The sequence below is a fragment of the Sceloporus occidentalis genome, unplaced genomic scaffold, assembly GCF_023333645.1.
Source record: "Sceloporus occidentalis isolate IW3139 unplaced genomic scaffold, rSceOcc1.0.p SCAF_154, whole genome shotgun sequence".
In the NCBI taxonomy this organism is placed as follows: domain Eukaryota; kingdom Metazoa; phylum Chordata; class Lepidosauria; order Squamata; family Phrynosomatidae; genus Sceloporus; species Sceloporus occidentalis.
Genome location: NW_028317134.1, coordinates 1,558,561 through 1,586,517, shown reverse-complemented (window position 1 = coordinate 1,586,517; position 27,957 = coordinate 1,558,561). Strand labels below are relative to the sequence as shown.

The window sequence follows — 27,957 nt, the reverse complement described above, 5'->3', positions numbered from 1 at the left end:
TCCGTCTCCTCCTGCGTTATACGGGCCTAGCCTTCATTTCTGAATATTTGAATGAGTAATGAAAGCCTTTAGCTTTTACCCAGTCGATGCCGTGGGTGTAGCTGCTGTGCTGCCCCTGCAGATACCGTCCGTTCAGGTTTGAGTGATGGCAGCTGTTATACCACCAGCCTCCGTAATACGTATTCGCACGTTTGCCTGGACTGGAATCTCTGTCCTTGGTGGAGAAGGGCATGTCGGCATGAACATCCAGGGAGTTTCCTAAAGCAGGTAAAACAAAACCATTTAACCAGGTGCTGGAACCAAAGAATATCATCATCCGGAGATCAATGATCTTGGGCAAGATACATGAGGGATTCCCGTAAAACAGATGCAGCGCATCATTTATTCTCCTACAGCGATGGAGACACCCACTTGAAGGTCGCCATTGTAGGAGATCATGATATTTACCTAAAGCAAGTGTTTGAATTAAGGTGCGACCTGCTTTATGGCAGCGCATGTCCTTAAATGCCTGGCCGTGGCGTACCTGCGTTACCTGTAGCGCTGGGCCGGGCGATGCCTGCGTTACCCATGGTGTTATACCGGGCCGTAGCGTTCCTGCGTTGCCCATGGTGTTATACCGGGCCATGGTGTTATACGGGCTGTGGCGTACCTGCGTTACCCGTGGTGTTATACCGGGCCATGCTGTACCTGCGTTACCCATGGTGTTATACCGGGCCGTGGCGTACCTGCGTTACCCGTGGTGTTATACAGGGCCGTGCCGTACCTGCGTTACCCGTGGTGTTATACAGGGCCGTGCCGTACCTGCGTTACCCGTGGTGTTACACAGGGCCGTGCCGTACCTGCGTTACCCGTGGTGTTATACAGGGCCGTGCCGTACCTGCGTTACCCGTGGTGTAAGCTCCTAATAGCAACTTGTAATGTTCAGACTCTCCTAAAATTTTGAAAGACGCGTATTTGGCAAAATATTTTTTCGCTTCAAAGTCCTGTAGGTCGATGCGTAATTCCCACGTGCCTGAAAAAAAGGTGGAAACGGGAGCCGTGTTAAAATAAGCTACTAAAAAAAATATAACTGATGTATATTAAAGCATATTTTGTCTGTGAATAGGTAATTGAGCCGACATCTATCCGTTAAACGGGAGAGACCGGGAAATGTACAGAACGCTTCAGGTGCCAAAAACGAGATGTACAGAAGAAATCATAGGCCTAAAATTTTATGTAAAAAGATCACCTGATGAGGTCAGCATATGAAGATTATCATTTCCCAACCAAAACTCGTTCAAAGTGCTGCCAAACCCCATCTTATAGGAATTCCAGTCCCCGAAAAAATCCACCGAGCTGTCCCACCGTCTCTGGAAAACCTGCACAAAATAAAAAAACAAAACACTGAGATCAGACATCCCCCGTTTATAAATACATTCATTAACATGCCAACCGGAAAAGCAATACGGTATATATTTTTTTACTTTCATTATTTTTTCCCCCAAGTATCTTGAAAACTGTCATGAAAAAAATTTTTTTTAATCACCGACAATGACCATTGTAGAACCAGATTTATTATTTATTTTTTATTTTTGTGCTAAAACATTTTTCTCCCCTATATATACATATATTCCTAGAGGGAATTGTCTATCTTCAAAGAAGGATGGACATATAGATATAAGTATAACTATTTCTTGGCTTTTATCACTTTCCTTTTTTTTTTTTTTTTACATCACAATTGTGTTTTTGGGGGGGTCACATATTGACGATTTATTATACAAATATATTTTATATCTATATGATATTTGACACACTTCATATATTAAATAGAATATATTTATTAATATATATTACATTATAATATTATATTTATTAAATACGTTAAATTTTCGTACTGATTATATACCATTGTGAGATTTTTATGAATGAAGAGCATTGGATCAAACGGTAAATGGAATATATATTGTAAAGATATTTTCTACATATTTCATCTTCCCTGCTGAGCACTTACGATCCAGCCTCCGCCGTCGGTGTGCATATCACACAACACCTTCAGGGGCCGTTTGCCATCCGGGTATATTGCGTACCAGTCGCTTAGAACGCTTCCCTGATCCAGAACCTCCTTACAGTTCCTCGGAGCTAAAAGCGAGAATTAAAAACACAATACGTCAAATAGTTGCATTTATTTGGATTCAAACCCAATAAGTAAGCAATAATAACGGTGAGTTTGCTGTATAACAGGAAGAATCTAGAATACAGAGGTAATAAGTACGTTACGTGGATTCATCCAATAAACAATAAAATAACGATAAAACGGATCCAATGAACGGGCATTAAAACACTCTGATTGTCTGGTTGTGTTAGTGTGAGTGCCTGGGTGTGTGTGCTTTAGTAAAAAGATTGTGAGGAGAACCGGTGTGTCCCAAAAATAGTGTGTGCTAAATAAGGAAATCTCTAAAAATACTTCCCTTTTGTTTTCTCACAGCTGCCTCCTTAAAAACAACTCTCTCCAGGTGTTGTAAAGTATAGGTTCAATTTCAATAGGGGGCGCTCATGTAAGAAAAACAAACGAAACAACAATAGTGTAGACCGTTCAGACGATACGGTGTTAATTATATTGCGTTAGTTGCACTCACAACAGTGCTGAAGATTTGTGTCTGTTTCTCATTCCCGTCTCATAGCAGCTCGTGAAAAAGGTAGTAAATGGTTGCACTCACGGAATCCAATGCACATACAATTATGTGCAAGGTGCACTCAGGGAGGGGGGGTAGGGGAAGCCCACGGTGTCCAGGATCCCTTCTCCAAATGTCGTGGAATTTCAGGTCCAATCCCCCGAACGCTGTGATACAGTGCGGCAACTTCTTCCAGCCAGGGAGCGGGAAAACCACCCCCAGAGAATAAACAACTGCTGCTTATATTTAAAAATATAGATTTATTATGGGAATATCCCTTTTATTTAAATTTTAAAAAAGTACTTTAAGATATATAAAATATAAATCTGTAAAATTCAAACGATTAAGTGAAATAAAAAGTCTTTCCTCAACGCGTTTCGGCTTTAATGGCTTCCTCAGGAAAAAAGTATTTGATCGCTTCTTCCACTCTTTTTATGTGTTAATTCGTTGTATTTTCTTCCATGTACGCTAGATGGCGGTGCAACGTTGTTTCCCAGAACATGAGGACGTGTTGTACGCACATGTACACTAGGTGGCGCTGTTACGTCATTCCACAATACGTGAAGACGTATTGGAGGCTGGATGTGCGTACTGGCGTCATTCTGTTTATACGCGTCCCCATAGAAACGGCTTCTCCTTCTCCGTAGGGCTGTCTCTTTTCTTGGTGTTGCATCGGGTCCTAGTGTCCTGCTGTGCTGTGAAGTGCAGATGGTAAGCAATGACATTTGAAGACGGATTAACATGAAGGTAGTATAAACGCTATAGGATGTAAACGTTTAAGGATTTGATTGCATGAATGAGAAAACATTAAACGTGGATATATGAACTATAACTAAACATACTATGGGTTTTGTTTATACATAAATGTCTATATGAATCCAGGGAAAAGAGAGCAATAAGGGTGGAAAAGTGCCAAACAATAATACAAAATACGAAATATTGGAATTATGTATAATACATATAATACATATACAATGTCTATTCCCATGATTCAAAATTGATTAATTGAGAAAACAGGACATGAATTACAGTATCGCGGGACACCGTGTTTAATGCTTGAATTCTTAATGTTCCCAAGATGTTCCTAAATTCTTCCTTTAAGTGGTCTGATTGTTCTTCCCCCATACTGTGCACCACATGGACATTGTAATAAATAAATTACAAATTTGGTGGTGCAGGTGATGAATTTCTTAATTTCGTATGTAGTCCCTGTCCTATTACTGATAAAACTGTTCGTTTTCCTTGGTAGGTAGGTGCACATCTTGCACCTACCGCATGGGAAAAAAACAATGGGTTTCTTGCCCAGAAAGGTATTAAAATTAATTTCTGTTTTCTTTGTTGGGAGGAAAATGTTTTTCAAATTATTTGTGTTTTTTTGTATATGATTTGAGGTTTTTCCAGTAAGAGGGGACCTAAAATGTCATCGCTCTTCAGGACATGCCAGTGTTTCCGCAATATCTTTTTAATGTGGTGAGCCTTAGTATTATATTCCTTAATGAATGAAAAACTTAAATCTTTCTTGTTCATATTATGTTTGGGCTTTCCTTTTAGTAGATGAGATCTATCCATTTGTTCCACTTTCTGTTGACTTCTCGCTAATAACTCTATTGGATAGTGTTTCTCCCTAAATTTACTTTTAACATCTGTGGTGTGTTTAATAAAGTCCTGGTCCCGTGTACAGTTCCTCCTTATTCTCATCATCTGTGCCGTGGGGATGTTATCTAACCATGCTGGGTAATGACAGCTTGTGTAATCAATGAAACCATTGGCATCGGTAGCATTTTTATAATTTCTGGAGCATTGCCTTCTGTGAATAGTTCCACATCCAAGAATTCAACACTTTGCTTTAGTATGTTGAAAGTAAATTTTAGGTTGTATTGGTTCTAGTTGATGTATTCTATAAATTGATGTAATTTATCCAGTGTTCCCCTCCATATAATTAACACATAATCGATATATATCTCTTCCACAGGACCAGGTCTGCTTCAAATGGATTGTTGTGCCATATCTGTTCTGCTTCCCATTCGGCTACGAAAAGGTTGGCGTAACTCGGCACGAGCCTGGCACCCATGGCTGTCCCGCATGAATGGCGGTAAAACTGGTGTTCACACCAGAAATAGTTATATTTCAAAATAAAATCCTTCCGATGTGTTGCATGTTATCTCCATGTTTAATGCTATCTCAATGAGTAGTGTTATGTCCATGTTTAATGCTATGTCCATATTTAATGTTATCTCTATGTGTAATGTGTGACAGTGTAAACCCCAGGGAGATGCTTAGTGTGGCATTTGGGTACAGGTGCTATCCAGATCGTAAATATGGGTCCCTGGGGTGGAGCAATTGGAGAGCAGGGTGGGCCAATGCTCCGTTTCCCCATGCTGTGGAAATGCCATGCCGAGTTTTCCAGGAGGCAAGAAATCTGCAGGATCCGGTCCGGGATTCCAATGGGGCCGGCATCAGGCACAGGAGCTGGACATTAAAAACCCCTGGAGCTTGATACTCAGAGAGACTGTTGGGGGAAGAGGAAGTTCCCTGTGCTCCCAGGGCAACGAGAGGCCCTGAAGAAGACAGTCCCTGAGCCAAGTGAGGCAATACCTGCCTGGACGTTCTGTGTGTTGTCTGGGGGAGGTTTTCCAGAGCCTGGCGTAGCTGGGTCTGGCTGGGAGGTTGAGGTAGTGGGTGATTAGGCTGGTCAGTCTGGACCAGCATAGTTCAGTTAGAGAGGGCTCCAATAGGGAGCTAGGTTTTCTTTTGCAGGTTTCACAGATATGCAATACTTTTATCCAGCAAAAAGAAACTTCACGTCCGGATCATCAATAAGTCGTCACAAACACATCAAGGCCATCCTCCCTAAGCATATGTATTTCAGCCAGCAATACACAAGGGCACATACCGTGCAACAGTCAAACAGCGGTTTTTGGGGTTTAAGCGGTTAAAATAAGGAGAAAAAAAAAACAAAAAAAAAATAACAAAAAAAAAAATGAGCTGCTGTTCCTGGCTCTAATTGCCCTAGAGGACTGTGCTTAGGACCCCTAAAAGTGACATGTATGGCCCTCATGCTATAGGGTTTGTCACATATGGTGGAGGATGCGGGCAAAGCACTGCTATGGTCTGTGGGCAGAAAGCAGGAACCAACAAAAAAAAATGAGCTGCTGTTCCTGGCTCTAATTGCCCTAGAGGACTGTGCTTAGGACCCCTAAAAGTGACATGTATGGCCCTCATGCTATAGGGTTTGTCACATATGGTGGAGGATGCGGGCAAAGCACTGCTATGGTCTGTGGGCAGAAAGCAGGAACCAACAAAAAAAAAATGAGCTGCTGTTCCTGGCTCTAATTGCCCTAGAGGACTGTGCTTAGGACCCCTAAAAGTGACATGTATGGCCCTCATGCTATAGGGTTTGTCACATATGGTGGAGGATGCGGGCAAAGCACTGCTATGGTCTGTGGGCAGAAAGCAGGAACCAAAAAAACAAAACAAAAAAAAACACGCCTTATTTTTAACCGCTTAATCCCCAAAAACCACTGTTTGACTGTTGCATGGTATGTGCCCTTGTGTATTGCTGGCTGAAATACATATGCTTATGGAGGATGGCCTTGATGTGTTTGTGACGACTTATTGATGATCAGGACATGAAGTTTCTTTTTGCTGGATAAAAGTATTGCATATCTGTGAAACCTGCAAAAGAAAACCTAGCTCCCAATTGGAGCCCTCTCTAACTGAACTATGCTGGTCCAGACTGACCAGCCTAATCACCCACTACCTCAACCTCCCAGCCAGACCCAGCTACGCCAGGCTCTGGAAAACCTCCCCCAGACAACACACAAAACGTCCAGGCAGGTATTGCCTCACTTGGCTCAGGGATTGTCTTCTTCAGGGCCTCTCCTTGCCCTAGGAGCACAGGGAACTACCTCTTCCCCCAACAGTCTCTCTGAGTGTTCAGCTCCAGGGGCTTTTCATGTCCAGCACCTGTGCCTGATGCCGGCCCCATAGGAATCCCGGACCGGATCCTGCAGATTTCTTGCCTCCTGGAAAACTCGGCATGGAATTTCCACAGCATGGGGAAACGGAGCATTGGCCCACCCTGCTCTCCAATTGCTCCACCCCAGGGACCCATATTTACAATCTGGATAGCACCTGTACCCAAATGCCACACTAAGCATCTCCCTGTCACAAATGCTATGTCCATGTTTAATGCTTTATCCATGTATAAGGCAGTGTCAATGTTTAATGTTATCTCCATGTTTAATGTTATCTCTATGTGCAATGCTATGTCCATGTTTAATGCTATTGTCAGGAACCACTTTTTCGCTGCCTGAACCATGGCTTTTTTTATACCTGTGGTGTTTAAATCTGCTACCACTAGTGGCCGCCCTCTGGAGCACTCAGAACTCAGGTGTGCCTTGTTACCTGGGTTGAGCCCTAGCCAATACATCCAGCTGGGCCTTGTTACCTGTGATTACCCTGCCTTTATGAACCTGCCCTGCACTTCAGTCAGGGCCTTTGTATTGAAGTCTATGGATCTTCCTGCTGTGGCTCGGCACCTGTACTGTTCCTGGTTCCCTGCTTTGTGTCCTGATCAAGCGGACTCCCTGCTTTGTGTCCTGATCAAGCGGACTCCCTGCTTTGTGTCCTGATCAAGCGGACTCCCTGCTGTGTGTCCTGATCAAGCGGACTCCCTGCTGCGTGTCCTGATCAAGCGGACTCCCTGCTGCGTGTCCTGATCAAGCGGACTCCCTGCTGCGTGTCCTGATCAAGCGGACTCCCTGCTGCGTGTCCTGATCAAGCGGACTCCCTGCTGCGTGTCCTGATCAAGCGGACTCCCTGCTGCGTGTCCTGATCAAGCGGACTCCCTGCTGCGTGTCCTGATCAAGCGGACTCCCTGCTGTGTGTCCTGATCAAGCGGACTCCCTGCTGTGTGTCCTGATCAGGCGGACTCCCTGCTGTGTGTCCTGATCAGGCGGACTCCCTGCTGTGTGTCCTGATCAAGCGGACTCCCTGCTTTGCGTCCTTCCAAGCAGACTCCCTGCTTTGCGTCCCCATGAAGACCATTCACCTACATCTGTTACGATCACCTGAGAAATCCAACAAGCCTGTTACCAGTATGAAAAAGGAATCTTCTAGGAAACGTGAACCCCTTACCACAACCGAATTGCAACAAAGGCGTGATGATGAGGCTTGCTTTTACTGTGGCAAAAAGGGACACTGGATCACCCAATGTCCTCTGAAACCTCCCAAACCCTCTGTACTGATTGAACAGTCTACGTCACAAGCACAGAGCTCTCCTAAAAGGGGAAGTAGCTTTATTCCCCAGGACAGTGAACCCATGGAGTATATACCACCCCTGGTGATTCCTGATGCTTCTCAAACTCCAGTGGATGTCCAGGTGAAGCCTGATGACTGTTCTGTGATGGAATGCAGCTTCTGTGATTCTACAGTCTGTGGCAGTGTGGGTTGCTCCCATATGGATGAACTTCCTATTGCTTTCTGTTCAGCCATGATTGCAACTCCTATCACTCTTACCTCAGCAAAGTGTGATGCACCATAGACTACCATAGCCCCTAATATCTCCTCTGGACTGATAGCAAAGATTCATGACCCTATTCCATCTCTGAGGAGGAAGGGGCCTTCCATCAGTGCTTCCCATACCAAGTCTGCTTCTCCTGTTTTGAACCAGTGCAGTTCTGGTACTACCCCCCTGCCCCCAGTAGTGCCCTGGGTACAGGGCAGCTATGTGACCCCTGGTACATGGAAAGAGAAAGCACTGAATCATACCTTCTCATCAACTTCTTCAGCATCCAGTCCTAATTTGGCCTATGATTGCACCACAGATAACCTTTCCTTTGATTGTGTTATTACCTCTAATGGCAATATAATCAGAAATGAAGACCTGGAGATCTGTGAACAAGCTTTACCAGGGGCTGCTGTGGGTCATCCTCTCTTGCTACACCACTACTCTGCCTACAGAACAATACCAGAATCTGAGGCAACTGGTTCGACAGTCACTATGGCAGAGGGCTGTTATATGCCGGGGTCAGTGTCTTCCAAGCTCCGAACAAAAGATTAGAGACCAGCGGGAACTACGCATGTCATTCCTGGGACAGCAACCCCAGGAGCAATGGGTATCCGAATTGGACAAGCTGGTCCAACAGGAGGTAGAGCTGGAAAATTACTATAGGGCTCTGCAGTGGTATACAGAGAAGAATGTTCTCCAGAGGGCTATGACTTTGGTGGCCCAGGATTATTATGGGATAGTCTTCAGGATCCGGACTTCGGAAGTACAGCGGAGTGGCGGATTCAGAAGATGCCCTAACCCCAGCTGAAGCGCTGGCAACAGGGCAGGGCATCGCTGGCCTCTGCCCAGCACACACCAAAGCTGCAGGAATTCAGGGAGATACAGCGGCCGACCCGCCTCAGCAGCAGAAGCAGGGAGGTGGAACAGCCGGTCCATCTCCCCAGCGGCAGAACCTAATTCCGGGACAGGAGGAACCTGACCTCCCTCCTCAACGGCAGCAGGAGCACCAGGGAGGGGATGCAGGAGACATAACTCCCCAGCGGTACCCGGAAGATGGCGCAGCCGGCCCATCTCCACAGGAGCAACAATTTTGGGAGGGCATTGATGGGCCAAATGAACTGACTGACTACGGAGTCAACCCGTTTGGGGTTTCCTCCTGTGTCAGTCCAATTTGGAGGGGGGAGAATTGTGACGGAACCCTCAATCACTGGGACCACTGGAGAGGCCTAACTGCCAGCCTCCTCCCTGTTGACTATGGGCCCTGGGTTTGTAAAGACTTTTGTGGCTACCCCCAGCAGTATCATCTCATCACTGGCTGAGGGGATTATCTCCAGCATACAGCCAGGATCTGCAACCAGGGAGTGACTGCCATTGTTTCAGTTTAATGTTGTATAAATCAGTCCCCCGCCCCCCATTGTATTGTTAATCTCGTTACTGCCCCTGTTGTCTCTGGGAGGCAGATTAAGGGGGGCAGTTTGTGTCCCAATATCTTATTTTATGTAAATGTGTGTTTTGATGGATATATCCAGCCTTGTGTGTCCGAAATAAATCAGTCTTCGTTTGGTTTTACCCTACACTGAGTCTCGGCTAGTGACTGGGGAACCGGGGAAAGTGTGTTGTCCCAGGCTAAGGGAGCACAAGACAGCGGAGGTAGTCGGTCGGACTAGACAGCTCCATGACAAATGCTATGTCCATGCTTAATGCTATGTCCATGCTTAATGCTATGTCATTGTGTAATGCAATGTCCATGTTTAATGTTATCTCTATGTGTAATGCTATCTCCATGTGTATCATTATCTCCATGTTTAACGCTACTCCCATGTGTAATACTCTGTCCATGTTTAATGCTATGTCCATGTTTAATGCGATGTCTATTTTTAATGCGATGTCCGTTTATATTGAACTGATGATGTTAAGGCAGTCTATTAAAGGGAAAGAGCTTGCGGTGGAGGCATAATCATCCACCGAAGCTTTGTGCTTCCGTGTTGTCAATTACGTTTTGCCTTTTCTTTTCTACAGGTATAAATACACAGTTAACCTCTTAGTGTCCAGAGGGAAGGACAATCTTTCAAGCCATGGTTCCCCAGAGGTTTCCACCCTTAGGTGGTTTTTCCTCTCCTGCGTGCTGAAAGGTGACTCTTCGTGAGTCTCGAGGTTGCTTTCAGGCCTAATTAATTGGACTATTAATTTTGTAATTAATAATAAATAAATTAAATTACCATCAGTTTCTGTTGTGTTTTTTATACTATTGACTAAAAGTAGGTGTAACCATATGTAATAACAAAAATGAATGGAGTTTATCCAGACCAATGGTTCGGCCCAACCAGTGTGTATGCTAAAGAGCTGCAGGGCTGGCTTCCTCAGGGCCCTTTGCCAGGTATTTCATGCTTTATTAAAAAACACCAATGCACAGGTGTACAAAAAGGACAATGTATGAATTTAAAAGGTTACAAATTTGCATCAGTGCGTCTCATGTTTAGACGTCACTTACATCTTCACACACATCATAGTTAAACATTTAGAATGAGTAATGTTATACAAAATACTAAAACCCCATATTTTTCATATATATCTAAACCCTCACTAAATCAGTTAAATTGACAGAACATACCCCCAACAACAATTCAGGTGTCCAGATTGTATATGCATTTCGAGCATTTTAATTGGGCTTATAAGGTGTATATTGCTGTTTTGGAACTGTTTTTTTTTACATTTAGTATGTTGGGTTTGTAACTGGAAATTTTAAACAAAGAAGCCATGAACACCACCCAATCTAGGATATGTCACTAGTGGTTTCAGGACACAGTCCAAGCAGACATTTGGCCACCAATCACTGCCGAAATTAGCTATAGAAATACTTTGTTGAATTTTTTTTCACCAACGCTTCTGTGTTTTTTAGAATTTTTTTGGCACAGGTTATGAGTTATGGCAGAGAAATCCAGTATGTGTTTTTTAGATTATGGAAATACCCTACATGCATAGGTTTTTTTACATTTTTTTTTTTTTTTTTAACTTGTCTGGAACAAACTTTTTGATAGCTGCGTAGAGTTTTTATATAGGTCATGTGCCATCAAAATACCCTACATTTTCATCTTGTTTTACTAAGTTGCAGCAATCCTACGTTTTTTTTGTTTTTTTTTATCTCAATTCAAATCTCCATTTATTCAAGGTATGCGTAAAGACAAGTTATAGTGTGTACATAAGAGGAATGAGAGACACCTCCCACGTTTGCACAGTAAAACAACGGTCCGCTAAAACAAATCGGTAAGCATACCAGGTTCCGAAAGACTCTAGAATGAACAGTGAACAAGACCAGATACGGAGAGGAGATCAACATACTGTGATTGTGTCAGAAAATACAGTATTACAAAAATACAGAAGTATTAATAAAAAATAAACATAACTAAAACAGAATCAAAACACTCCAGGATGTCATTGCAATCCTACTGTTAAAGCAAAAGCAGAACGATATATATATATATATTATTGAACATTTCCAATTCCCTATTTTTGTATGATACAGAGACCTGGTAGAGAGGGACAGGAAGGGCAGTGGTACCTAAGGAGTCTGTCCTAATACCTTTTTTTATAGCAGACTTTTTGTGCGTTTGGTGGGGGGATTGTACAAGGAAAATGCCATTTTTGTCTTTGGATCAGAGGATGTTTCTCAAAATCTTTAGCTGGAACTGTAGAAAAGTGTAATTCTTTCCAGTTCCAAATTTATCTTAAAGTACCTATGTATTAAACACGGAAACTTGGGTCAGGTAGATCACAACTTTTGTATACCATGTTGTGGTCTTGCCTAACACTAGGTAGGGATGTTGACTTTGATCAGAAAGGTATACCCCACCACGTTTTATTGTTATTGATAATGCACTGTGGTTTTGGGAACTGTGCATCACCCTTACCTCTGACATGTACCAGCACCAAACTTTCATTGTGTATGGAGGAGAGAACATACTCTACATGTCTTCACAGAGCACTTTTGTTTTGGGTACACCAATTGGTGGATGGAAGCTTTTTAGGCTGGGGTGTCATATATATATAAAAAAAAATTAAACAACTCCGGGCTGGTATCGGAATTATCTACCTGGATACCAAAGGTACATACATTTCTAGTTTCCTATTTTTCCTTCTTGCTACATAACCCTGCACCCACTGATCTTTATACTTTTTTAACCTGGTCCATGCTATAAGCACATAAGCTTTCTAGACCTCAGAGGTCTTTTCGTCACCATTTCTTCTGTAGGAGAGACCTCTGATGTCCAAACATACACCTTTCAATAGAAATCATACAACGTATGCAGTTAAGTGTCCATTTTGCTTGTGGAGCTCAGTAAGAACAATACCAAGACTTTGCTACACTTTTAATTTTATTTCAAATATTTTAAATACACGATGGATACTTAACATAGACACAACTGTACAATGGAACTGACAACATGTTTATATTGTTTTAAAGATACAACACCTGGCTTCTTCAAAATATACTTAATGAATTTTTTTTTAATTCAATCTGAATCCCGTTATGAGCGATGTATTCCTGGTTTTCATCACATTGGTTACAGATCTTCAATTTTATCTGGCAAGTGGGTCCAATACAAAAGCCCGACAAATGGAGATATTATTATATTGTGGAGCCTTGAACAAGTTTTCTAGTGTGAACTCTTAATTCAACTCTTTCTTATTCATTTATTGAATATCAATGCACTTATTTCACTTTTTTCAATTGTTTTTTTTTTCTCTCTAATTAATGATATAATTCATTATGTTTACTATGTTTTCGACATGGTAAGACGTGGTAAGTGGTAACTAGGTACCGGATAATTTGAGTTCCTCTAGACATATATACAGTGCACGCCGTCCCAGTGTCCTTAAACAGTTTGGTGGTTTCATGGTAACGTGAAAGTGGCCATACCAAGTCAGGACTCTAGGAACGGAGCTTAGAATCATGTTGATGCATTGTCATCTTTAAAGAGTTTCTTCTGAATCAATGTCATCGGGAAGGTTCATACAGGTTATCAGAGAAATATAGAGAAGAGCATCTCTGGATAGCTTCATCCTACTGATGGGAATCTCCGAGCGTGGTTTCTCCTTCTCTGTAACATAAGTTACATGCACCGGGCCTTTGAAGTCAGTTGTGGAGATGTTGTCATGTGTGTTCCGATTCATGTTGACACTTGAGTACTTCTGCGTACTCTTTGTAAGAGGAGTCACAGCCACCCCAACGCCTGTGCGAAGGACAAAGAACCATTTAAACAAGTGATATTCATAAACTGAATCGCAAATCTGATGTCATAATCCAACTCCATGAGTAAAATGACTACATTAAGCTTATTGCACGGCTTAGGGACAGCATTAGAACTCTTTGCTGTGTGATATACATGTATGTTGTGCGGATATATATATAGGCAATAAAGCTTGCTAAAATTGTATGTAAATACCCTTCTGCCCTCAAGCGTTACCTGCAAGAGGAGTCCAGACCGCCCAGTATAGGGTTATAGATTTCCACATATCAACACAACTATTTCCAAAGTGGGCAGAAAAGTCGCTTCCTGCCATATACGTGCCAGCCTTCCTACCGCCTGACACATCGCATCTCTCCCCTTCTTCGCAGCATGGGCTGAACGATGACAAGCGCAGCGCACATACGAGGTTCTCTTCCTGGGTACAAATAAAATCTTAGCTGCCATTGGCTGCACTGTTCAGCTCTGGAGTTATTTTTGTATGATTGGTCAATACATAACAACTCCCCTGCAATGCATGTGTTCTTCCTGTGTGTAAGTGTAAAGTGTCAGAGAAATGTATGCCCCGGGGGTATCCTAATCTCATTCTATTGGTGAGATTATTTCAAGTGTCACAAATCAGGGATTTGTATTGTTAAAGTGATGCTAAAAGGAAATTTGGGGCTTTAGTCATGATTTTGGCCATCTTGCCTTTGCTAAGGTCACAGACTCCAGCTTTTACTGACTATATCTCCCCAAATTAACTGGATCAAAAAAAACACCCATAAAAACTTCCTATTGCACAGAATGGTGAGTGTGTGGCTTTGTAAACCAGTGGCCCTCCGGGAATTTGCCTCGTATGCCAGATGACCAGTCCAGGCCTAGGTCTACTTCTTAAAGGGAGCTAGAACACATTTACAGAAGGGGGTACATAGAAAACTAATACAAGTCACATAGAAAGGATCCAGTTGTTAAAGAGGAAGAGAGATAAAGGGGAGAAGAGAGAGCAGGAGAGATAAACTGAAAGGGGGAGAGAGATGTGGACAAAGGGTGAGGTATACAGAAAGAGGAAGTGGAGAAAGAGGAAGAGATGTATATAGATGGGAGATGTGAAAACGGAGAGAAAGAGAAGGAGAGATAGGGAGAAAAGCAAGAGATAAACAAATGGGAGAGATAATGAGAAAGGGGAGGATCAAAGAGGCGTCTGTCTTCTTATTTATATTTATAAATACTCCAAGCTCCAGCTCTTCCATTTTGTAACGGAGAAGGACTGGAAACATAGGCGCCATCAACGCAGGAGGGGGTGGCGGTTCATGTGTACGATGGGCTCACATGAGTCTGCCCACGAGGCGGCAACAAAATGAGGTTTTGCCTAAGGTGGCTAAAACCCTTGCCCCAGCCCTGAGCTGAACACATCTCCCTACATGTGATATACTTACAACAAGTCAGCTCTAGCACTGGATCGGTGAACACTGCAGGAGAGGGTCTATTCAGACCCCCATGCACAAGCACGATAAGCATTCCCATTGATTTGAGTGAATCAGTGGCAAACAGTGACCACAGACGAGGAGGGAAGCTGCAGCAACAGGGCTACAACTTCTAGGTCATATAAGTGCTCTATTGCATTTTAGTTTTGATGAAGGCATATTAAAGTAACCTTCACGACAATGGCTGCTTAGCTATGATTTTCGTTTTTCTCATGTACTGTAACCACTCACATTATATATTGGGGGGGTTCAGGACAAGAAAATATAAGAGTCCATTATTTTGATCATATAATGTATTAAAAATATATATATAGTAAAAATTGAAAATGCTTTTTACTACAAGAACTAATGAAAATACCTGCTAAATAGATTTTAAAATTTGCCCTGAGTTTAGAAATACCCAATGTTTTTGTATTTTTGCAAGTTATAGGGCAATAAGTACAAGTAGCATATTACTATTTTTAGTAAAATGTCCCCTTAAGTTCTACACTATTCACATACTATCCAACATGTGATCCATGTTGGAATCTTGGACCCAGACTCGCATAGCTTTCTACCATTTTGTTGGTTGCATGTAGTTGCTGGTATGTTTTCAAAATCCAGGCCAATCTTCTGCCCCAATTCTCATGTTTGCAGGTGAACTAAAAGCCTGTGTGATACCTAAAACAAAGTCCACGTTAGTGACCCATTTCAATATAAATGTTTATATTAATGTATTTGCTAAGAACAAGACATAATTTATTATTCAGAAAATAAACTCTCATTGCCAATATAGCTAACTTAAAGATGTGTGTAACATGTAACACTGAAGTTTTATTTGATAAAGAAGGAATGGCCATTTGAAGTCACTGTGCTTAGTCGAGTTTTAGCTGATTGTTAAGATAAACCAACTCTGAATTCATACTTCTCTCTATGTAAAACAAGCGGATTGAGAGTATCTTTTTAAGCATGTTTGCAGGGATCAGTTGAACATCAGATAATCACTTGTAAATTCCTGGTGGATACTGTGATGTTCTTGTACTCAACGTGTAGCTCTAAACTAAGCAAATGTACTAAAAGTTGCAAACATACTGTATGTCAAAAAAAATAAAAAAATCTGCTTCATAGGTAGTTTAAAATAACGCATTTTGACACATTTGTGTCTACAGTGCATTACTCCAGTTACCCAGGAACGCAAATCAAAAACTCTGTAATGGCATTAAATGTATCAGTAAATCAGACTAAAGCTTCCAGGGATAGTGATAAAAATCTTTATCATACCCTTTGTAAGATTCTAGTACTGGTTGTTTTTCATACCCTCTTTATAAAAGCCTTGCTATATGGAAAACAATTGAATAATAACATCTTGGTGATACTTACATTACATTCTTGGATATACACTATATGGACAAAAGTATTGGGACACATGACCATTACACCAACAGGGATTTTTATGACATCGCATTCTAAATACATAGACATTAATATGTAGTTGGACTCTCCTTTGCAGCTATAACAGCTTCTTCTCTTATGGGAAGGCTTTCCACAAGATTTTGGAGAGTTTCTGTTGGAATTTCTGCCCATTTATCCAGTAGAGCGTTTGTGAGGTCAGGCACTGATGTTGGACGAGAAGGACAGACTCACAATCTCCATTCCAGTTCATCCCAAAGGTGTTTGATGGGGTTGAGGTCAGGGCTTTGTGCGGGTCAGTCAACTTCTTCCACACTAAACCCATTTTTATGGACCTTGCTTTGTGCACTGGGCACAGTCAAACTGGGATAGGAAAGGGCCTTCCCAGGGGCATAACTAGAAACCACGGGGCACTGGTGCAGGCCCCCCAACTGCAACAACTAGTCTGTGCCTTCCCCTTACCCTCCCTTCCAACATATGTAAACACACTTACACAAATTACAGACACTTACTCATACTCACTGACACACACTCCATCTCACCCCACTTACGCAATTACTCATCCATGCTCGCACACACAAGTATACATCTATGCTCACATACACGCACACACACAAGAACACATCCATGCTTTCACACACAAGTACACATCCATGATCACACACACCTACAAGTTAACATCCATGATCACACATACACGTGCACAGGAATGCTCATACAGGCACACACATATTATACATATATATATATATAGATTTATTCACGGGTAATGCCTCTCGTTTAGACTTAATCTAAAGTAACATCATGGCTGCTGAGGTTTATACTGCCTTTTCATTAGTATGGTCAGTTCTATAAGAAACCTGCATATGTAGCCTAGAATGTAACCTCATTGATATAATTTGTTACTATGGAAAAGTTATACTCCGCTTACATGATTTCACGTTACATCACTTTTTTTCTTGGAAGCTTCCAAGGTGTTGCCTGTACTCAGCACCATATGTGGAATATCACCTTTAGGGATAAAACATTTTGAATAGATGTCTCTCTGAATAGGGACACCATATTGCATGTATTGTTGTTTTAGAGGACTCTTTATCGAGTAGAGTGTCTCTTTATAGGACTCCTGTTATGTAATCACAGTCTTCAAGCCTCTCAAATCATCCTGCCTTTACACAGACATTTCGCTTTGTATTTATCAATATTGCTTCCTTACACAATACCTTTCGTCCATGGTCTATCCGTTTCTGTCTTATCACAAAGCATAAGATACAGGAGAATATTAACCTGAAAGAAAACCGAGGCATTTATGTTTCAATTGTATACATTAGGTCGATAAACTCACAAGCTGTGTTTGCTTGTCAAGTAGCGTATGATGAAGTTTAATATACAGAACCAACCTACAAATGTATATACTGTATTTTCTCGATTATAAGACGAGGTTTTTTTCAGAGCAAATGCTCTGAAAAATACCCCTCGTCTTATAATCAGACCTCAAATAGGTCTGACTATGAGACAACTAAGATCCAGATCCCCCGCAGCTGCAGGGGTCCTGGATCCTCCTGTCTTCCCCCCCCGCCCCACTTACCGGTACTTCTGAGTCCCCTGTGTGCAGGGCCGGACTGGCCCACCGGGATACCGGGAAATTTCCCGGTGGGCCGGAAGGTCCGTGGGCTGGGCGGCCGGCAGACTAACCATGAAGACAGCTGCTGAGCGGCTGCAAATGGCATTGAACGCCTCCCTCGGTGCCAGGGGTGGGCTGGGCAGGGGGGGCAATTGCCCCCCAGGCTGCCCGAAATCTAATCAAAGCGGCCGCTGGGTGCTGATGCGGCCGGCCGGCATCGGCACCCAGCAGCCGTGTGCGATGGCCGTCTAGTGATGGGAGCAGCGTGAGGGGTGAAAGCTCCGCCCCCTCGCACTGACCTTTCACCCCTCACGCTGCTCCCATCACTATGCGGCCATCAGATTGCTGGGAATGTAATCTGAACGGCCGGTGCGTGCTGATGCCGCCGGCCGCCTCTGCTTCAATACTTTTTTTTTACTTTATATGGCAAGCCGATCCAGCTTACCATATAAATAAAAAAAAAGTGTTAAGGTAGCTCCGGCCGGCGGCATCAGCACGCACCGGCTGTTTAGATTACATTCCCAGCAGTCTGATGGCTGCATAGTGATGGGAGCAGCGTGAGGTGGAAGCTCCGCCCCCTCGCACTCAGACTGCTGCAGCACCGGATGTCAGGTCAGTGGCATCCTGTCAGCATAGAGGAGAACAGTGTGCAGCTACCAGGAAGTCAAGAGAAGTAGAAGGTGAGTAAAATAATGTATTTTTTGTACTGTATAATGTTTTTTGTATTTGTTAAAAACAAAAAAAATCGGCATGTGTGTGTATGTAAGTGTGTCCCCCTATATGCCACTCTGCCTCCAGAAATGCCTTATACCCCCCCTATATGCCACTCTGTCCCATGATATGCCTTTTAACCCCCTATATGCCAGAGTTGCATATAGGGGTATAAGGCATTTCTGGATGCAGAGTGACATATAGGGGGTCAAAAGGCATATCTGGAGGCAGAGTGGCATAAAGGGGGTTAAAAGGTATATCATGGGGCAGAGGAGCATATAGGAGGGTATAAAGCATATCGAGGAGGCAGAGTGGCATATAGGGGGCATAAGGCTTTTCTGGAGGCAGAGTGCCCCATGATATGCCTTTTAACCCCCTTCATGCCACTCTGCCTCCAGAAATGCCTTTTAACCCCCTATATGGCAGAGTGGCATATAGGGGGTTAGAAGGCATATCATGGGACAGAGTGGCATATATTATTTTTTATTTAATATGGCAAGCTGGATCGGCTTGCCATATAAAGTAAACAAAAATGTCCCATGATATGCCTTTTAACCTCCTATATGGCAGAGTGGCATATAGGGGGTTAGAAGGCATATCATGGGACAGAGTGGCATATAGGAGGGTTGAGGCATATCAGGGAGGCAGAGTGGCATATAGGGGGGTATAAGGCTTTTCTGGAGGCAGAGTGCCCCATGATATGCCTTTTAACCCCCTTTATGCCACTCTGCCTCCAGAAATGCCTTATACCCCCCTATATACCACTCTGTCCCATGATATGCCTTTTAACCCCCTATATGGTAGAGTGGCATATAGGGGGTTAGAAAGCATATCATGGGACAGAGTGGCATATAGGGGTATAAGGCATTTCTGGATGCAGAGTGACATATAGGGGGTCAAAAGGCATATCTGGAGGTGGAGTGGCAAAAAGGGGGTTAAAAGGCATATCACGGGGCAGAGGGGCATATAGGAGGGTTGAGGCATATCAGGGAGGGAGAGTGGCATATGGGGGGTATAAGGCATTTCTGGAGGCAGAGTGACATAGGGAGTAAAAGGCATTTCTGGAGGCAGAGTGGCATATAGGGGATTAAAACGCATATTATGGGGCAGAGTGGCATATAGGAGGGTATAAAGCATATCAGGGAGGCAGAGTGGCATATAGGGGGGCATATGGCTTTTCTGGAGGCAGAGTGCCCCATGATATGCCTTTTAACCCCCTTCATGCCACTCTGCCTCCAGGAATGCCTTATACCCACTATATGCCACTATGTCCCATGATATGCCTTTTAACCCCCTATATGGCAGAGTGGCATATAGGGGGTATAAGGCATTTCTGGAGGCAGAGTGGCATATAGGGGGTTAGAAGGCATATCAGGGGGGCAGAGTGGCAAGCCTGGGGGCAGAGGTGCATAACTCGGGGGTAGGTTGTCAAATGAAAGGAAATAAAAACCAAACATGTCTCAATCATAGCTTTTATTAAATATGGAAAAACATAGTCTACATGAATTAATAAAGAAATAAAAGTTTCTTACCAGAATACCGTGAAGAATAATGTGATCAGTGTTTTGTTCCACTGAATAAAATGGAACTCTTTCATCTAAAAATGTTCGCAGTAGTAAATGTTTTGATCCCATTATGTATAATGTATTTCATTTATTAGGGCCTTTTAACACTTTTGCTTTCTGGCATTTTAATACAAATAATGAGATAAAAAGAATGGCACATACTGTGACTCGGGTGTGTATAAGGGGTGCGTGTGGGTATAAGAGCTTCACCGTGAGATAAACTATATGGGGCTGGTCTCCAAATTTTTCCAGGGCTGCTTTTCAGTCCCAGTCCGGCCCTGCCGGTGTGCAGCTGGGGCAGCGTGTAGATGTTCCCCGCACCGGTGCGGCAAATTCTCTCTGACAGTCGGGGAAGGTCTGCACGATGGACGCAGACAACCCCCGCTGCTAGCCACACTTCCTTCCGGCTGCAGCGGAAGTTGTTTACGCGAATCGCATAGACATCTACACGCTGCCCCGGCTACATGACAGAGGACTTAAGTACCGGTAAGTTTGGAGGAGGGAGGGGGAGTGTTAAACGGGGGGGCATAAGGCATTTCTGGAGGCAGAGTGCTCTGTGAAATGCCTTTTAACCCCCTCAATGCCACTCTGCCTCCAGAAATGCCTTTTTAACCCTCTATACGCCACTCTGCCTCCTGAAATGCCTTAAACCTCCCTATATGCCACTCTTTCCGATAATATGCCTTTTAACCCTCTAAATACCAGAGTGGCATATAGGGGTATAAGGCATTTCTGGAGGCAGAGTGGCACATAGGGGGTCAAAAGGCATATCAGGGGGCACAGTGGCATTTAGAGGGTTAAAAGGCATATCATGGGGCACAGTGGCATATAGGGGGTATAAGGCATTTCTGGGGCAGATGTGCATAACTGGAGGGCAGGTTGGAAAATAGAAGGAAATAAAACCAAAATATTTTTCGTAATCATAGCTTTTATTAAAAAAAATAGTTTACATGAATTAACATTTACCGGTAAAACTTTTTTTCCTATAGGGTCGTCTTATATTCAGGCTTTTTCTTTTTTTTCTTAAATTAATATTCAGATTTGGGGGGTCGTCTTATAATCGAGCAAATACGGTATTAACTATATCAAACACCTGTGTTTTTTTGTTTGTAAATAGGTTTGTGAAGAAGTGTATATAATAAAAATACTATATTTTATAATTGCACTGGACTTTTTTCTGCCTTTAAGAAGCGGTTTACATGTTACCATATTTCTATGTAAGACTACATTTTGGTTCAAAATATTACAGAAATTATATTCAAGGTTGCCTTTCATTTAGACCTCTTCTGTTGCCCCATGAGTGTGGTGGACGATTACCTTAAGATGACATGAAAAACCCCATGCCTGGGCAACAGAATCCTGGTAGCCGTTTAATACAAGTCCCTTGCTGCATAAGATCCTGGACCAGGTTACACGTAACAAATTGTTAAGCAAAAAGAGAAGTTCAATACTGCATGAAAAATTAGATTAAACTTTATTATTGGTATACTCGTTCATACAATTAAAATAAAATATTTAACAAGCAGAGATAATACAAGTGTTTTTCTTCTTTACTTGTGGCAGCAGAAGATTCTGCAATAGAAACAAAAGACTTAATATTAATGGTTATAATGGCAAGAGGTCAACCTGAAGTCCATCTTTGTGCAGGAGATTATGCGCAGAAAATCTTTTTTTTTTATATATATATATCAAATAGGCATACCTGGGAACTCTCTGTGTTTGACCTGGAGATCTCCAGTTGAAGTACCTACCGGTTCCTCCGGGTCTCGGGAGCGGGGTCTTGATGCACCCCGCTCCCTGCCCATTTGCCCTTTAAATGGGCGTGTTTCAGTCTAATTTCTCCTACCTTATTTACGTATTTACCTTCAGTATTAGCCAACAACCTCTATTGCCCTCTTTCCTTTCCTTTATTCTTGTACTTTTACTAATGCTCTATTTTCAGTCCTTAAACTTGGCTTACTTCTGTCTATCTTCTTCCTCTGCTTCCTCTACCACCACTGCTACCTCCGCTATCTTGACTTCCTCTTCTCTGATGCAATGCAAAGAAAAAAAGTTGCTTTACAAAGAGTTTTAATTAGCATGCTTGTGAACTAATAAAATTCCTCCTTGTTTTCGAGGTTAAAGAATAAGATTTACTCTCCAAATCAGGGGCTTAACTTGAAACCTCAGGGCCCCGGTGCGAGAATCTATTAAGGCCCCCCCCACCCCCAACCCATCTATCCCTTTCTCACTATCTCCCCTCTCCCTCCCTACTTCCCTTCTCACAATCTACCCTCTCCCTCTCTACACCCCTTCTCACGATCTCCCCTCTCCCTCCCTAACCCCCCTTCTCATGATCTACCCTCTCCCTCCCTACCCCCCTTCTCACGATCTACCCTCTCCCTCCCTACCCCCCTTCTCACGAGCTACCCTCTCCCTCCATAGCCCCCCTTCTCTCGATCTACCCTCTCCCTCCCTACCCCCCCTTCTCACGATCTACCCTCTCCCTCCCTACCCCCCCTTCTCACGATCTACCCTCTCCATCCCTACCCCCCCTTCTCACGATCTACCCTCTCCCTCCCTACCCCCCCTTCTCACGATCTACCCACCCACTCCCTCCCTACCCCCCTTTATAAAACCTATAAAACCCACATAGCTACTGTCTCATTTCTACACTCATGAAAAAAAATGAGATGTCCCATTGAAAGAATTCTTTTATACACAGGTTATTCTTAATTCTGTTTCCTATTGGTAACTGTATTTAACTCTTTGTGTTTTGTGAAAATGCAGCATTTAGTAGCAAAGCAGGAACAGCGAGCCGGTCCAGAGTTACCCGAAACATTCCTGATTACACAGAACAAAAGAATTTCATGAAACTGTACTGTCTTCCCTGTTTTTACACCGACACTGGTTAGCGCTAGCAAAATACCACTATAAAATCTAACATTTCATTTAGTAAAGTACAGGCCATTGGATTTAGTGACCTGATCTGAGCAAATCCACAGCGCGGAAGCACTTAATTAATCCCAGCGATCCACTTCATTGATTACAACCTACAGTGCAGCATCTCAATCAAGTTGGCACCTGGTGGGGAAAGACGAGACTTGGGCAACGTCCTTTTATTATCCGTCTCATGAAATGTTAGGATAACGCATTAATTGCACTGTATTTAGTTGGTTCATTTACAATATATATATATATATATATATATATATACGTAGATATATATTGTCTTGGTTGTTGGCTGAAGTTGACTGATCCATTATATATTTCATTTACTAAAACCTAGAACCATCATTTTGTATTTCAACAATAGTTAGATCTCACGGTTGCCAATCTTTTGCCTTTTTTGTGTGTTTACAATATGGGATAAATTAACTGAATTCGTCGCCCAGGAAGCCTTAGGCACATTTCTTCTTTAGCGGACACAATGTAGCCTCTTGGGCGACGACTGAGGCTCCTGTTGCACCAAGCTTATGCTAGCCGGTTAAAAAGGGAGATCACCGAGCTCCCCAACCGGCCCACCAATACTATGAAGGACTGAGAAGAGTCTGATCAGATACCAAAAACATTGTGCATGCCCGTTAATAAATAATAACAAAATGATGTCATCATCACCAGTGTCAAACGGTTTACTTGTGCATTAAGAGGATTCTGAAGGCCACCTACACCATTTGGTGGCTAGAATGGACCTTGGAACATCTACTCCATCATGATATAGTAGCTATTAAACAATTCCTCCAGGACTGTTTAGTAGCAGGACTGTCAGAGGATTAACGCACCGTTACCCCCGAGGCTGCATGGGCGTAAAAGCTCGCATATTTCTTTTGTTTAATATGTTACCTTTTCCCAGCACGTCTACCTCTGAGTCTTCCTAGAAGAACTCAGCAGAGCAGGAATTTTATTTAATTAAAAAGTCTGGGGACAATTGCTGAAAAAAGTCGGTTAACGACAAAACGAGACGAGAAGCAGCTCTGCAGAACAGAGTTAATTGTACCCCGGAAATTCATTTTCTTCATCGTTCTAAAAACTTAAAGCGATGGCTGCGGCTGCACCTGTCACCGTCCCCAATGGAGACATTATTTTATCAGAGACGACGAGATCTCCAAAAGTCATTAACATCAGCGGAAAAGGTCAGGGGTAATTTTTATGGGCAAATTCAGTGCTTCGTTGCAAATAGCTGCTCCAGGACAGGCTCGGCCGGCTTATGATCCTTTCACATTTACCAAGACCACAGTCTCATGATACCCCAGCCACAATTAAAGTGCCACCCTTCCCTGACGCAGCCACATTCGTCTTTAGTTTCTCCCGTCCAATGTTGCATTTGTTCGTTCATTATTCGGACGAAATGGTAGAATTCAGCATGAAATCACAATCAAGTCTAGTGAGGATGGCTCTCCACGTTTGCTGTTGGCTTCCCTGGAATAATCTATACTATTTCAAAATATTCTAGATTCTTTTACTTTTGGTAAAAATAGAACTATGGTGGGTTTTAGCAGTTTAGGGGTGACTAATATATATAATCAATATATACAGTATATATATATATATATATTAATTTGTTATCCTTTTAGCAACATCATTTCTAATTAGTAATTACTTTTCTCATCTTTAATGAAATCTCAGAATTTCAATAATCCCAATTCTATGTTCCAAAGCATGTTTTGGAAACATTGGCTATAATCCTAAATAGGATCACAGAAAATAAGATAACCCCCCACACACACACCTATATATAAATATGTGACATTTGAGGCAAAAATTCAGAACAGAACAACGGTTTACCTGATTATTTTATTATATTATTTTTGGGATGGGACATTCAGTGTTACTAAAAGTGATGTTTCTAACACTAATTAGTTTTAAAAGTGTTGAATTCTTCTCTTATTCACGTAAGCACTAGCTCTGTCCCAACTCCGTGGGAACCCGGCCGCTGCGGGCAGACTTCTACAGGTCCACTCTGTGACCGCTTGCTTACAGTAAATCTGGATGTTTTACTGGATTTGCTTGGTAGATGTGTGCTTTTCCCCAGAAAACCACATTTTGTCATGTGTAACGGCAAACGTTTTCTACGTTTTTATAACGGCTGTAAATCCTGAGCACATGTCGGACAGCGGAAAGAAAGACTCGGAGATTCACATTCCAAGCGCTCAATTAGCTCTGTATTGAGGTGTAGACATGGATACAAGGCCAGCGAGACTTTACTGCCAGGTGGGAGAATTATTGGTTATATATGGGGGGGAGGTTTGAACACAAGGAGACCCTGTGCTGAAGTTTTAAAGAGGGGCAGCCACGTTGTTGCTCAGCGGGAACTTCTCGCTTCCTCTGGAATTCCAACTCGTCGACCATCCACACGGCGCCCCTTATGTTCTCCACTCTCACAAAACATTTATGGAGGCTGAGGTTGTGTCGCACTGCGTTCTGAGGGAGAGAACATGGGGGGGGCATTAAACAGACTGCAAATACCTCCATCTGTCTACGTGCATTATCGCTCCATATCCCTGGCTTACTGGGAAATACTAAAATTCTTGTGACGGAATGTACAGAATAAGGATTTCCAATAAACTTCAATGAAAACAAGATGACGAGGGGCAGTTAAATTTACCCGTAGCTGTAATAATCGTCATTCTGTGTGCTTTTGTATAATAAATGAAAAATTTGGTGCAATTTATAAACAGGACTAGACCAGGTACCTCTAGGGTGGGGTGGACAGAACATTGAGTGGGTGGGGCCTGTATAGGAGGGGGTGGGACTTCAGCCACACAAAGGTATTATAAAATTAGTATAATTATTATTATTATTTAAGGGAGAAGAGGATGAAGAGAAGAAATATTCAGGAAAAACAAGAAGCTAAGTAAATGGCAGGAAAGGTGGAGTATGGAGAGTAGTGGGTAGAGAGAACAATAGGGTCGGTGGGGTAATAGTGGCACAATTAATGCGTGGGTATGCCCAAGAATTGTGTCAATGACAAAAACATTATTAAAAAAAAAATCATATGTCTACGCAGCCTTAAGCACATTTATCTAGAATCACTCCAGAATTACTTTCCAACAGCCCTGACCTTTCTTTTATCAATGAGACATTCGCTTCCTCCGTACCTTGGACGAGAAACTGAAACCTTGCTACATCTGCCGCTTTAGTTTTTCTGGTACGGAAGGAGAAGGGGTCCTGCTCTTGTAAGCTTACAATCTATTCCCTAACATGATCTCTACCAAAAAATGTTTTACCACTGGTGAAAAGAGTCCCTTTTCTGCGGGACGATGCCGATTTAAAGCCAATGTTCAGGGTAGATGCCCCAGTTTGGTGGGCAGTGGGGATCAAGGACTGGTTGAGGAGATCCCCTGATCACCTCTGATCTCCCCTGACCAACCCAGGGAGCTGAAACTCCATTGCAGCGCAGATCTCCATCACAGCTCTCACGTGGCCACAGAGCCGAGCCAAGGAGTGCACCCGGGGGCCATTCAGACGAGGAGCGCAGCGCGAGGGGCAAAGTCTGTGCCGGCTGAATCCGGCATATTTATTTATTGGTTTCTAACCTACTTACCATACAATGGCTCAGATGTTCCAGAATCTCCTTTGTCTCCTGTTGGCAAAGAAAAGCACCAGAGATTATTAAAGCAGAAGAGGTTTCCCATTTATAACGAATATAGATGAATGTAACGGCTGAACCGCTCCATTCCAGAATCAGGAGTCCATAACCAAGGAGATCCCGCTGAGGACGTTACCCCTTCTGAAACAGATTTGTACGAAGCGTGCATAAAAAGCGTAGGCGTTTTTTTGCCTTTGTTTGAAGAAATTTACCATGTTGATGCTGTTGTCCCGATTGGACAATCAGAATTTTATTTATTTCTGTTTGTAACTAAAAATTTGGAGCCCCCGGTATGCGGCAGAAATAATGTGACGAAACGCGCCATAATACTTTCTGCGCCATAATACAGAAATAGCCCATCTGGGTCCGAAAACCCATAAGGACCATACTTAATGCATAGTTAAAACACTAAGATAACTTATACATTACACAGGGCCAGCTGATCCTTTCCCGCAGGAGATGATCGCTGGCGTTGCCCTTCCTGATGCATAGCGAGGTCAGAGAAACTCTCTCCCAGGCTCCATCTAGTGAATACACGGCTAGCTTTTAACCCCTTAGGGACAATGGGCGGTCCCTAAATCCATTGAAAACAATGCATTTTGAGCCTGTACATGTACGGGCTTTATCATTAAGGGGTTAAATATCTTTCAAATGAATCAATTCCAGCTCGTTTTCCCAGCATCTCCCTAAAATGTACATCTGCCGATAAAACACAATTTTTTGAAATGTACATAAGCGGCGAACAAACCTTTTGGCCCTGGGGGTCCAACTTTGCCAGGTTAACATACAGATCCTTTAAGCCCTAAAATAAAAAAAAATAGCAATTTAAAATATATTTATATCATCGCTACTTTCCTGTATGCCTTCGTTAGTAATTAAATTATGGGTAATTTAGTGGGAATTCTACAATAATGCAGTGAAAATACGGCTGTGCTCCGCACTCACCTCGCTCTCCCGACAAACCGGCTTCTCCCTTTTGACCAGGAGATCCAGGGAAGCCGGGACATCCTCTGAGAATAGCCAGCTTGTCAGAGTCCCCGACGCCCAATATCTTCACGTCTGAGGATATAAGAGTTACTAGTCAGAGATGTGAGACGGAAGAACGTGACATTAACTAGTACTAGCCATCCGGCACGTTGGGCAAGTGCCACATACTCTGCGGCAGATCGGGTGCTGCAGCATGATATGCTGGACCAAAATGCTGGTACCTAGGCATGATGGGACTGTG

At 42.9% G+C, this 27,957-nt stretch overlaps 1 protein-coding gene across 1 annotated transcript; it reads right to left on the bottom strand.

Annotated features, from left to right (window-relative positions):
• Positions 1–16: 16 nt before the first annotated feature.
• On the bottom strand, positions 17–27,945 carry LOC149280554 (ficolin-1-A-like). Its single transcript, XM_089500407.1, has 8 exons — positions 27,885–27,945; positions 27,675–27,788; positions 26,685–26,723; positions 13,230–13,394; positions 1,991–2,118; positions 1,229–1,358; positions 878–1,012; positions 17–258 (listed from the first exon to the last, which is right to left on the bottom strand). The coding sequence occupies exons 1-8, from the start codon at positions 27,943–27,945 to the stop codon at positions 17–19; spliced, it is 1,014 nt and encodes a 337-aa protein (XP_089356533.1).
• Positions 27,946–27,957: the final 12 nt, after the last annotated feature.